The 13,000-nt window shown below is 42.5% G+C and overlaps 1 protein-coding gene and 1 pseudogene across 1 annotated transcript in view; one reads left to right on the top strand and one right to left on the bottom strand.

Annotated features, from left to right (window-relative positions):
- Window positions 1-10,179, bottom strand: part of LOC120524116 (calcium-binding protein 39-like) — a gene marked incomplete at its 5' end in the record, with an annotated part of 17,845 nt that extends 7,666 nt beyond the window's left edge. Inside the window, 3 exons of the mRNA XM_039745993.1 lie at window positions 2,346-2,405; window positions 4,528-4,696; window positions 10,049-10,179. Of these exons, the coding sequence (XP_039601927.1) occupies window positions 2,346-2,405; window positions 4,528-4,696; window positions 10,049-10,179 (360 nt within the window). The remainder of the gene's footprint in view (window positions 1-2,345; window positions 2,406-4,527; window positions 4,697-10,048) is intronic.
- Window positions 1-13,000, top strand: part of LOC120524051 — a 658,450-nt pseudogene that overhangs the window by 619,956 nt on the left and 25,494 nt on the right.

The following is a 13,000-nucleotide window of genomic DNA, read 5'->3' on the forward strand; positions in this document are numbered from 1 at the left end:
GAATATACTCGGCTCCGGCATGCTGGCAGTAATTAGCTTGTTACATATTTTAGTCCGTTATTTTTTGATTTTGCCATAATATAGTACACGATGTTATAAACTACAACACTTTTCCTTCAGAGTGTGATGATTAAAGCATCTTTCTCTGTCTGCAAAATCATTCTTATGTATTCCTGCTACCTCTACTCCCTCTGAGCGTCTCTTCTCAGCAGCTGGGACGATTGTCTCAAAGAAGAGAGCCGGCCTTACACCAGAGCACGTCGAAATGCTCACGTTCCTGCACTGCAATAAGGAATATATGAACTGAATCTTTTATATTGCTTTATTTTATTTGAATTGAAGCTTTATTTAAACTTTTGGACTTTAAGACACACCAGTGGCCATTTTTGGTTAAATTAAATGCACTTTTTCTGTTTAAGAGACCATGTGCACTTTAGTTGGTATTGTTTAATGTATTTCTTTTTATTGTGATGGTCACACTAATATAAAACTTCTGATTATTTTTAAGTTCATATGTTTCACTGGTTGTTATTTTAATTTGATTATAATTAATTTTAATTGTGTTAATGCAGAGACATTAGGGTGACATTCACAGGTGAGCAAATGTGGTAAGACATGCACTACAGCCCAGAACAGAATGTGCAACCACAGGTCGCAAGCATCAAAATAATCAGGCATGCAATAACTGTGACTAATCGAAAAAAATTGAACGATTAGTCGACTACCTAAATAATCATTAGTTGCAGCCCTACTATAGACGCAGCCTTCTTGCTGGCGAGCTTTGCTGCTGTGTCTTAAGTTACCTACTACAGTGCTGCAATCTCGTGGATAGCCATGGAATTTTTTGTTAGTGGCAACAGCTTTTGGAAAATAGTGCTATCAATAGACAGTTCATAAATACAAACCGGATTCCAAAAATGTTGGGACACTAAACAAATTGTGAATAAAAACTGAATGCAATGATGTGGAGATGGCAAATGTCAATATTTTATTTGTAATAGAACGTAGATGACAGATCAAACGTTTAATCCGAGTAAATGTATCATTTTAAAGGAAAAATATGTTGATTCAAAATTTCACGGTGTCAACAATTCCCAAAAAAGTTGGGACAAGTAGCAAAAAGAGGCTGGAAAAAGTAAATTTGAGCATAACGAAGAGCTGGAAGACCAATAAACACTAATTAGGTCAATTGGCAACATGATTGGGTATAAAAAGAGCTTCTCAGAGTGGCAGTGTCTCTCAGAAGCCAAGATGGGTAGAGGATCACCAATTCCCACAATGTTGCGCAGAAAGATAGTGGAGCAATATCAGAAAGGTGTTACCCAGCGAAAAATTGCAAAGTCCAAAACTTAACATGAAAAGGTCGGTACAACTTCTTAGATGTAAACCCTCCATCTTCTTAAAAGAATTCATCACAAAAGCAACCTTTAATGTTGCAGGGTTTTAGTGACCTGAACTCACCTTAAGGGACAGTAAGTAGTCATGAAGCGCAATTTACAAACAGAGTTTTGCTTCGATGGCGCCGATCACACTCATTCGCAATGATTTCCACTCTCCCAGGAGAAAGATGGGGCACTCGAAGCGTCACAAACAGTACGAGAAGAGAGAACGCCGCCCGAAACTGCGAAGCTCTCGACCCGGCAGAGCAGCCAGACATTCCGCACCTCCACTTTGTTCTCACGACCCCTCGTCTTCACATTGTTTACAGCTCGGCGCAGTTAAAAAGTAGAAAGACGCAAAGCTGTTTTCCTCATCTCTTCTACTATCAAGTACTGGCAATTAAAAAAAAGTTATAATGTGGCAGTTTCCGCGACAGTCACGTGGACGAATAAATAAAACTTCTCTGTGTTTACTTCTTTACTTTCATGTCTCTTATTATATGTTTTCAAAACTGTATTTGCTGTATTTTCATATTGCTTCATTTTTTTTTTACAATTTCTTAGTGATTTCTTTGTCAGTTCCTCAACTATCCTTTCCCTCTTTTGTTTCCATGTTCTTTGGAAGCTTGTTTAGACCAAATCAATGACATTATGGGCTTCCTCCACATGAGTAGGAGTCCACTTTTTGAACAGGTAATAATAAGAATAAGGTATATGTTACAGTGGGGGACATCATGATTTTAAAGAGGCCTAGGTGGGGCATGGCCAAAAAACAGCTGGGAACCACTGGTCTACAGTAAGGCTCCTACCTTCCACATCATCAGATAAGCCCTGTAGACAGTTCAGGGGGCAAGGTTTTTGGAGTGGTAGCTATTTGCTTTTCTCCAGTGATACTAATAAAAGAAACAAGGCTCTGCACAGTACAGAAGCCAAGGACAGCGCAGTGAAACATATTTTTGTACTTACGGCATCATAGTTCTGCTCTAGGAATTCAGCAACTAACACCTTGTGTCTCACAAGCAAATCCTGCAAAAAAAAAAAAAGAGAAGCCCATGTTAGACGTTGGGTAGCCAGGCGCTCGGATCGATGTTAAAGGGCTCAGTGGGGGGCTGCAAACCCAATCGTGCACATCTAGGAACAGTACCAAGTAGGGTTTGTATGACGGCAAAATCTCAAAAGTCAATTCAAAATTAAGAAGATTACTTAAATTCAACACCATTTCCGATGCCCAGTAACAGTAAATAATGTAACTCAATAAAAAATGTACTTAAATAAATTGCAATTCTGCATGCATTAAAACCTTTAACATGGACAAAAACAAATAATAGAAATTGAGACATTAATACATTGGAGCAATTAACTACAGGAGTAGTCAAGAGCCTTGGCATTAACCTTAATGTGCATTAAGGCCCGTCCCAAAAACTACGGTTTCCTTGCCCCCTACCGTTAGAATCTTAATAAAAGCAGACTTGAATTTTCACCTGTTTCTTCAACAGGATGAGGTGAGCAGTCATCAAAGTAAGGACAGTCATCGAATAACAGTCACTGCAGTGCCGAGTTGTGCTTTTGTGATACCGTTGATGTATACACACAGACCCCCATCCCACAATTCAATTTCTAATGTAGTACATCAAGTATATGAACACATGGAGGAGTTGCACCACTGTTTATGTAACTGAGCACTGAAAAGTTATAGCGCCTTACATTTTATAGTAAATGTGATGAAATATACAGTAATATTAAAATCACATGCATTGAAATAAAAGAAAGTAACACAATATGACAGCACATCGGCAGAGAGCGTTTAAAAATTCAAAGAAGTGGCAGAACCCTTTTGCTGAAGAGTGTTGACTCTCAATAAATAAAAACTACATAATAAACTGGGAAAAAAAAAAATTGTGGGCCACCATCCCAATGTGTTACCGTTTAACTGATTTTAAAAAAAAAAACCAACAACATACGTCACATCACTACTTCAAACACAACAGATCACTGGCTTATACTGATTAATGCTTCCATAATTTAGAAATAAACTACCTACATCTCAAAATTCTTTGTATCAATCCACGTGTCAGTTCTTCAAGTGTTTGGCTATGTTCGTTGTGTTAGCCCCTTCAGTTGGTATTGTGTGCTAGCAAATCTTGCATACAGGCTTACATGTACCTTGAGCTTTTTCATTCAGATGCCATTCTGGCTGCCATCTTTGTCGGTTAGGCCTGCTGGTGAAGACTCTGATGCTGCTGAATTTGGCATCTTATTAACACCTGTGATTGGGTGGACAAGGGGCTGCAACTCCAGCCATGCCCATTGGTTGTCAAAAGACAGAGTGAACCGGAGGTGCATTCGTAACGCAGGCTGTTGAATCAATACCATGAAAAATGAGTTCTTAAAAATGTTACAATCGATTCTTATCGATACTATACTTTTGACGATCCTAGTACTGAGTTCTGTTGACCTTCACAAAAGGCCCATGTGAAATATTCATATCCTATTCCTTTAAAACTCTGTACATTTTACATATAACAGAAGAAATACACAAAACTAACACCTCTGAGCAGGAGGTTAGCACATATCTAAGTATTCATTTATTTTATAGTAAACATTTATGCCTTTTCAGGTAAAATAAAAAAAAAACGTCCTCCTCACCACCACCGGACTGCAAACCCAAGGTATGCAAGGTCGTCTTACCGCCTATTTACATTTCTTTGGTGTTCAGCTGTTTCAGTTTCTAGGACGACATTCCAAACCAACCACTCCTGTTTTTGCAGAATCTGAAGGCAGAATACATTGGAGACCAGCACGCTAGCTTGACTGGCTTATTCTAATTTGGCCTTGTGCGAGTGTGGACCCCATGATAGGCCAGTGCCCTGGCTTAACCAGATGCTGCGGTGCTAGGGTTCAGGCCCCTTACAGCTCTGCAAATGAGGTCACCGTGCTGCTCTCTTTATGTCGCTCAGTGAAGGCTGCTGGATTCAATAAGATGGTCTTTCATTAATTCTGTATGCAATTGGCAGTAAATCACCCAGACAGAATGTTCTCGCTCTAAAAGGCTGACTGACTGATGCATAGCATTTAAGAGCTCTGAACTTTAATAATTTTCACAAGTTTCCAAAAGATCAGGAGAGTCAGGAGAAGCAGGAGGCCTTACCTTAAATGTAGCAAATGCATCCGAGGCAATATCGAAGGTGGACATTTCGACATAGTTAAAAAAGTCGTGGAATTGCTCTGAATGAAGAATGATCTTTGCGAGGGGCTCGTGTCGGATGCACTCCCTCAGCATGATCCCACAATTCAAAGCCACCTGTGGTGTTTCATAGCTGAAAGCAAAGCCAAAAATGAGACATGGTGAAGCAGAGTGACGGTGATGGATTTGGTGCAGTTACTGCAAGTAACCTCTAGTGACATTTCAAGATGGGCAGTGCAACTCATGATCTTCTCCCTCAGTGTTTGTGCCTTCATCAAAACACGAGTGCTGCTACCAGTTGGGGCCTCCTCTCTACCTCCCACTATGCAGTACGTCGTGTGGTCCGTTACGTGTAGTCACACCATTCTTGAGCTCCTTCGTTTCACTCAATGACCCTGAGGCTTACAAGATTAACATTACACCTTGAGTGATCCAGAGAGCCACTTAAGACTCTAAGGAAAACATGAGGAAGAAGTAGAGGTTTTTAATTATCGGTGACAAAAAGAAAAGTGAGGACTTTTAGAAATAAACCTAATCACTTGAGTTTAAAAATTAAGTCAGGAAGTCAAAAACCTACATGTTTGAATAAATTCAGAACTACGTTTCCAATCGCACATTAATCATATTACAAGGACTGCTTTCCTTCATTTAATAAATATTGCAAAGGGGACCTCTGATGGAATTATTTCAAGCTTTTATTTTTAGCCGAGCAGACTACTGTAATACACTTCTGTTGGGACTAAAACTCCTAGCAAAAATGATGGAATCACCAGACTAGGGGGATATTCATCCAGCTGTTTTACTTTTTAGCAAATACTGTAAATAAATCACAGATATAAAACAAAACTGTTACTCTTGAAAAGGTGAACTTTCTAGCTTCTTGAAACATACCACAAACAAATGACATTATTTTAATTAATGGCATTTCTTTTTTCCCCATAACAAGTAAAGGGAAAGATCATGGGATCACTTATTGTTGTGGAAAACTTTATGGAATTATTCATTTAAAAAAAAATCAATTAGTACTTTGCTGGTCCTCCTCTGTCTTTGTTATCACAGTGTAAATTCTTTGACGCATGGACTTCATTAATGGTAAACCACAATCTACATCAAGCTGGTTGCAACTTTCCAGAATAACGATTAATAGATCATCTTTGCAGGATGGAGCCTTGGCATGGACCGATTCTTTCAATTACCACCATAAATTTTCAATCAGATTGAGATCCAGGCTGTTTGCTGGCTATTTGATGGAGCTGATACGTGTTTACTGAAGAAAAAACACTCTTTGCTCTGTGACAAGATTCATGTTCATCCTAAAGATTGACTTCATCATCACCAAATCATTTTCCATCAATGGAATGAAAAAAGTGTCCAAAAATTCCAAAATGTACACCTGTGAATGATTTCCATCTCCTCTGGTCCTTTACCTGACATGCAACCCCCCACTTCATAAATAATTAGGGAAAACTAATCCATCCATCCATCCATTATTCAACCCGCTATATCCTAACTAAAGGGGCACGGGGGGTTTGCTGGAGCCAATCCCAGCCAACACAGGGCGCAAGGCAGAAAATAAACCCCGGGCAGGGTGCCAGCCCACCGCAGGGCACACACACACACACCAAGCACACACATTAGGGACAATTTAGAATCACCAACCCACCTAACCTGCATGTCTTTGGATTGTGGGAGGAAACTCATGCAGACACAGGGAGAACATGCAAACTCCAAGCAGGAAGGATCCGGGAAGCGAACCCAGGTCTCCTTACTGCGTCATGCAGTCATCTTTACGTATATTCTTTACCAGACAGAAGTTCTAGCATCATCCCCTTGGCCAATGCACATTTGTGATTCATCCACACTCCATGACCATTTGTCATTAACCCATTGTAACCTTGTTTTGTTCTGTTTAGGTTTACGTGGTGGCTTTTGTAAATGTAAACCCCATTTCATGGAGTCGACGTCTTACAGTTCTGTCATAAACACTGACTCCCGTTTCCACCCATTTGTTTTATTGTTCATTTTTTTATTTCCAATGAATATTACTTCGCGTGTTCTATCCTAATGCTATGATGTCTTCCTTTATGGTTTCCTTTTATAACCTTCCCATTTTGTTTATACCTACACCAAATTTCAGACACAGCCGACTGGGAACAATCAATACCTTTTGCTAAACTCCATGCTGGATTTCCTCATCACTATCACCTTCCAGACAGTGTTCAGAAGCCATTAAGAGGGCAAACAGAATGTCAAGTTATATAGCGCCTTGATATGTGGCGTCCAAGTCCAAGGAGGTCATGTTGAAGTTTTATAACACAATGACACCGGTGAGGCCTCATCTGGAGTCTTGGTGCAGTTTTGGTCTCCAAGCTACAAAAAAAGGACATAGCAGCACTAGAAAAAGTCCAGAGGATAGCGACGAGGCTGATTCCAGGGCTACAGGGGATGAATTATGAGGAAAGATTAAAAGAGCTGAGCCTTAACAGGAGATTAAGAGGAGACCTGACTTGAAGTGTTCAAAATGATGAAGGGAATTACTCCAGTGGATTGAGACAGTGACTTTAAAATGAGTTTATCAAGAACACAGGGACACAATTGGAAACTTGTTAAGGGGAAATTTTACACAAACATTAGGAAGTTTTTCTTTACACAGAGAACAACAGACACTTGGAATAAGCGACCAAGTGGTGAGGTGGTCAGTAGGACTTTAGGGACATTCAAAACTCCATCTGACATTATTTTGGAAGAATTCAGTGGATAGGACTAGCAAATTTTGCTGGCCTGTTCTCATCAAGATTGTTCTAACCTTCCTTCTTGAAGGAGTTTTCTAATCCATGTCATGGTTTCAAATGACAGCTCTCTTCTTGTGGCAACCTTTCAATTAACCAAGTCCAACAGCGTGGTAAGGTCTGTAAGCAGTCCTGTTTAGTTGCATACGTAGACTTGTGCTGGTATTTGTTTTAGAGATACAAATTACAAGGTCATTCCTTCAATTTTCCACAACACTGAGTGAATCCATATTTTTTCCCCCAACTTGACCTGGAAAAAATATGCCATTCCTTAAAATAATTTAATTTGTTTGAGGTATGTTTCACAACACCATAATATTCAGCTATTAAACAAGAAATGTGTTAATGTGGCAGGAAGAATATGAACCAAAAAAAGAAAAGCTGAGCTCACTTCACCAGTTTTGGTTTCATTGCACTGGCCGCAAATGTCCTCTAGGATCGATTTTAAAGTACTGTTGGGTGTACATAAGGCTGTTGATAATCTCATTCCTGCTCATGTTCTGGAGTGTCTCTCGTGCTGCGTTCGATCCTCAAACACTGACCTGCTCAACGTACTGAGAACCAGGCAGAAAAGAACCAGTAAAGTGGCTTTCAGCACTTCTTCTTCGTTCAGCTGCTCCCGTTACGGGTTGCCACAGCGGATCATCTTCTTCCATATCTTTCTGTCCTCTGCATCTTGTTCTATTACACTCACGTGCAACACATCCATAAACCTTTGCTTAGGCTTTCCTCTTTTCATTTTGCCTGGCAGCTCCATCCTTAGCATCCTTCTCCCAATATACCCAGCATCTCTCCTCTGCACATGTCTAAACCAATGCAATCCTGCCTCTTTGACTTTGTCTCCTAACCGTCCAATTTGAGCTGACCCTCTAATGTCCTCATTTCTAATCCTGTCCATCCTCATCACACCCAATGCAAATCTTAGCATCTTTAACTCTGCCACTTCCAGCTTTCTGGTCAGTGCCGCCGTCTCCAACCCATATAACATAGCTGGTCTCACTACCCGTCCTGTAGACCTTCCCTTTCACTCTTACTGATACCAGTCTGTCGCAAATCACTCCCGACACTCTTCTCCACCCTGCCTGCACTCTCTTCTTCACTTCTCTTCCACACTCCCCATTACTCTGTACTGTGGATCCCAAATATTTAAACTCATCCACCTTTGCCAACTATACTCTCTGCATCCTCGCCATTCCACTGACCTCCCTCTCATTCACACACATGTATTCTGTCTTTTTCCTACTGACCTTCATCCCTTTCCTCTCATATTTCCACCTCTCCAGTGTCTCCTCAACCTGCTCCCTACTCTTCTGCACATCACAGTGTCATCAGCAAACATCATAGTCCATAGGGACTCCTGTCTAATCTCGTCTATCAACCTGCAAATAAGAAAGGGCTCAGAGCCAATTCCTGATGTAATTCCACCTCCGTCACTCCTACCGCAGACGTCACCACTGTCACACTGCCCTCATACATATCCTGTACAACTCTTACGTACTTCTCTGCCACTCCCGACTTCCTCATACAATACCACAGCTCCTCTCGAGGCATCCTGTCATATGCTTTCTCCAGGTCCACAAAGACACAATGCAGCTCCTTCTGGCCTTCTGTATACTTCTCCATCAACATCCTCAGAGCAAACTGTGCCCCCTAAATTATGAAATGCTCTACCGACTGAGACGTGCCAGGCCGGCTCTGTGAAAGTCTTTAAGAACTTCTAAAGGTGCATTTTTTTTTAAAATCAGCTTTAGCTTAGTCTCCCAAACTTGCATTGCTTTAACACATTGAAATTGGCAGATCTAGTTTGGCTCAAACAGTGACCAATCCATTTCCTTTCTTTAGGTTCTGTGCAGTGGCAGACTGAGCCACTGCTCCCAATCCACGTTTTCTGCTGCTGCTCACGATGCAAATGAACACGGAGGCTGTAGGTGTCTGCTTAACTGGACGTGAACTTCAATGGGTGGACCGTCTCTTTAATGTTAACTTTATAATACCTTTCACTATTACTCCACTGTTCTTTTGTTATGTTATTTACAATTAGAATTAGTCTGCTTGCTGCTTTAAAGCTAAAAAATACAATGCCCAAGTGATGGACCTATTATTGAGATGTGTCACAGTCTTCTACGTGCTACTGAAACTAAGGCTACTTTAGGCCTGTCTGCACTTTTAAAAATATAATACTGTGTGCTCCTACATTAGTGTTTTCTTCTCTAGTGCTGACCCTGCTCTTACGTGCCCAACCAACACAGAAAGGCGATCTCACTTTGAACTGCCCTTCCCAAAATTTTTTTTTTTTCCTGTAGGTTTCTAAGGGAGGTTTATCTTTTCTTCATGGAGAGTCCAAGGATGGAGGGCTGCCAAACAGGGCCTGTTAAAGCCCACTGAGGCATTTGACGTGTGATTTACGACTATACAAAAATATACTGTTGTTGTATATACGTTTGCCCTGCGGTGGGCTGGCGCCCTGCCCAGGGTTTGTTTCCTGCCTTGTGCCCTATGTTGGCTGGGATTGGCTCCAGCAGACCACGTGACTCTGTAATTGGAATATAGCGGGTTGGATAATGGATGGATGGATGGATGGATATATATACTTTTCTACTGTCAATTTTGCTAGCTATGATGCTATATTCCCCTTGTATTAAAATGTGCTAATACATAGAAATGTTGCTTCAAGCCCTTTTCTGTTTGAAACTCACCCTTTAAGGAGCTTGAATAAGATCTGCTGATGGGAACAAATGTATTCGACGGTGGGGCTCCGGGTTCCGATTTGTCGCCGCAGAATGTTGTTGAAAATTTGACACACGTCCTTCTTGCCCTGTTGGGAAAGTCACAGTTAGAATGAACATCAATGGCACGTAATCCTCAACAAGTGCAAACTGAATAAGAAAACATTCACAGAAATGTGCTGCCTGCCATGGGTACACAATCCCCAAACTGACCTTCCGTTACCAGGAAAAAAAAAAATTCCAAAAAATATTGTGGCTCCACGAGTTGAGGTGCCATGTCATGGAAAAAGGGGAGGAGAGGTCACGGAGACCAGTGCATAGCGCAACGCAATGGCATGGCACACCAGGGAGGCTGGAGTAAGACAAGGGGTTTTAGAGTTATCCACTATCTCCTTTAGATCTCTTTTGGTATCAGCTGTGAGATCCAAAAGCCAGTATCAATACAGAAGTCAAAATTTTAGTACCGATCCAACACTAAGTTATCTGGAGAGTATCTTCAAGGCCATTTGAAAGTTTGTGTGCTTTCTCCTCCAAAGAGAGTAGATCATCAGCTATCAGCTTTGAAAGAAGCAGCGATAAACACAGCTAGTTCTGAAGAACGGTATAACATCTAGTGAAGGTATCGAGGTCCCTTCCAGTTATAGGTCCAGCGCCTGCTCATTGGTGTGTTTGTTATTTTGTCCGTCACATTCAGCCAGATAAAGGGGGACCGGAGGGTGTGTTCCAACTATAGAGGGATCACACTCCTCAGCCTCCCTGGAAAAGTCTATTCGGGGGTTCTGGAGAGGAGGGTCCGTCGGATAGTCGAACCTCAGATTCAGGAGGAACAGTGTGGTTTTCGTCCTGGTCGCGGAACAGTGGACCAGCTCTTCACCCTTAGCAGAGTCCTGGAGGGTGCATGGGAGTTTGCCGGACCGGTCTACATGTGTTTTGTGGACTTGGACTTGGAAAAGGCATTTGACCGTGTCCCTCGGGGAATCCTGTGGGGGGTGCTCCGGGAGTATGGGGTACCGGACCTCTGATAAGAGCTGTTCGGCCTCTGTACAACCGGTGTCAGAGCTTGGTCCGCATTGCCGGCAGTAAGTCAAACCCGTTTGCAGTGAGAGTTGGGCTCCGCCAGGGCTGCCCTTTGTCACCGATTCTGTTCATAACTTTTATGGACAGAATTTCTAGGCGCAGCCAGGGTGTTGAAGGGGTCCGGTTTGGTGGACTCAGGATTGGGTCACTGCTTTTTGCAGATGATGTTGTCCTGTTTGCTTCATCAGGCCGTGATCTTCAGCTCTCTGGATCGGTTCGCAGCTGAGTGTGAAGCGGCTGGGATGAGAATCAGCACCTCCAAATCCGAGAGCATGGTCCTCAGCCAGAAAAGAGTGGAGTGCCCTCTCAGGGTTGGGGGAGAGATCCTGCCCCAAGTGGAGGAGTTCAAGTATCTCGGGGTCTTGTTCACGAGTGAGGGAAGAATGCAGCGTGAGATCGACAGGCGGATCGGTGCGGCATCCGCAGTGATGCGGGCTCTGCATCGGTCTGTCGTGGTGAAAAAGGAGCTGAGCCGTAAGGCAAAGCTCTCAATTTACCAGTCGATCTACGCTCCTACCCTCACCTATGGTCATGAGCTATGGGTAGTGACTGAAAGAACGAGATCGCGAATACAAGCGGCTGAAATGAGTTTCCTCCGCAGGGTGTCTGGGCTTTCCCTTAAAGATAGGGTGAGAAGCTCAGTCATCTGGGAGGGGCTCAGAGTAGAACCACTGCTCCTCCGCATCGAGAGGAGTCAGATGAGGTGGCTCGGGCATCTGATCAGGATGCCTCCTGGACGCCTCCCTGGTGAGGTGTTCTGGGCACATCCAACCGGGAGGAGGCCCCGGGGAAGACCCAGGACACGCTGGAGGGACTATGTCTCCCGGCTGGCCTGGGAACGCCTTGGGATTCTCCCGGAAGAGCTGGAAGAAGTGGCTGGGAGAGGGAAGTCTGGGCCTCTCTGCTTAAGCTACTGCCCCCGCGACCCGACCTCGGATAAGCGGAAGAGGATGGATGGATGGATGGACATTCAGCCAGATGTCAGTTTGCAGTTACAAGCCTAACGATGAGTCTCTGCAGAGGTGTCAGCTCAGCTCCGATTTATGCCTCAGATGAAGTACAAAGCTGACCAAAGTGTTGGTAGAGCTGCACAGTTCAGCTATTCACTTTAGTGTTCACTCTGGAATGCTGGTGGATGTTCTGCTGGCTTTCTGCATCCCAGTAAAATCTGCTGCCCTACACTTCTAATAATTAACATGGTGAGTTCAGAAAACAACACAGGATTAATAAGCATATGAGTGCTAAGTATAAAATCATACTTGATCAAGAAAATAAGCAAATCAGAAACACAAGGACCTGAAAATGCTGCTAACTAGAGAACAGGCTCTGCGAAGAGAGACTTGACGTATAACTTGAAAAGGGAACCTTAAGAACAAGAACTGACAAGTTGGGCTAGATGTTCTGGGAAATGACAGCAACAAGAAACGCTGAACATTGATGATATATGTCTAGTTTGGGGTGAAAAAGTGCACAGGGCAAATATATCAAAGTATTTTTATTTTCGGCTTGTCTTATTTCAATGTGTGACCCCAGACCTTAATCATAATATTTTTGTTTGACAAGAATTCAAAATGTTGCCTTCAGAAATAGAAATATTACACTTATCTTTGCCAGTGGGACCCTCTCTCTTGTTTCCCTGTATGTATTGGATTAACAGTTCCCTGCAGGCATTTCCCAGCACTGTCAAAATGAGCAATGTAGCATTCTTAAGTGTCAGGATTCTTACTTCTTTGTTTGTGCACATTTTGTGTCAATCCATTTAATTTTAATCTTCTTCTCCTTCCCTCTTTATCTTTTCCCACTTCTATGTGAGACTGTTGTGCTTGATTAGCCTTTTCAGTCCTC

Source organism: Polypterus senegalus, chromosome 2 (assembly GCF_016835505.1).
Source record: "Polypterus senegalus isolate Bchr_013 chromosome 2, ASM1683550v1, whole genome shotgun sequence".
NCBI classification, from domain to species: Eukaryota; Metazoa; Chordata; class Cladistia; order Polypteriformes; family Polypteridae; genus Polypterus; species Polypterus senegalus.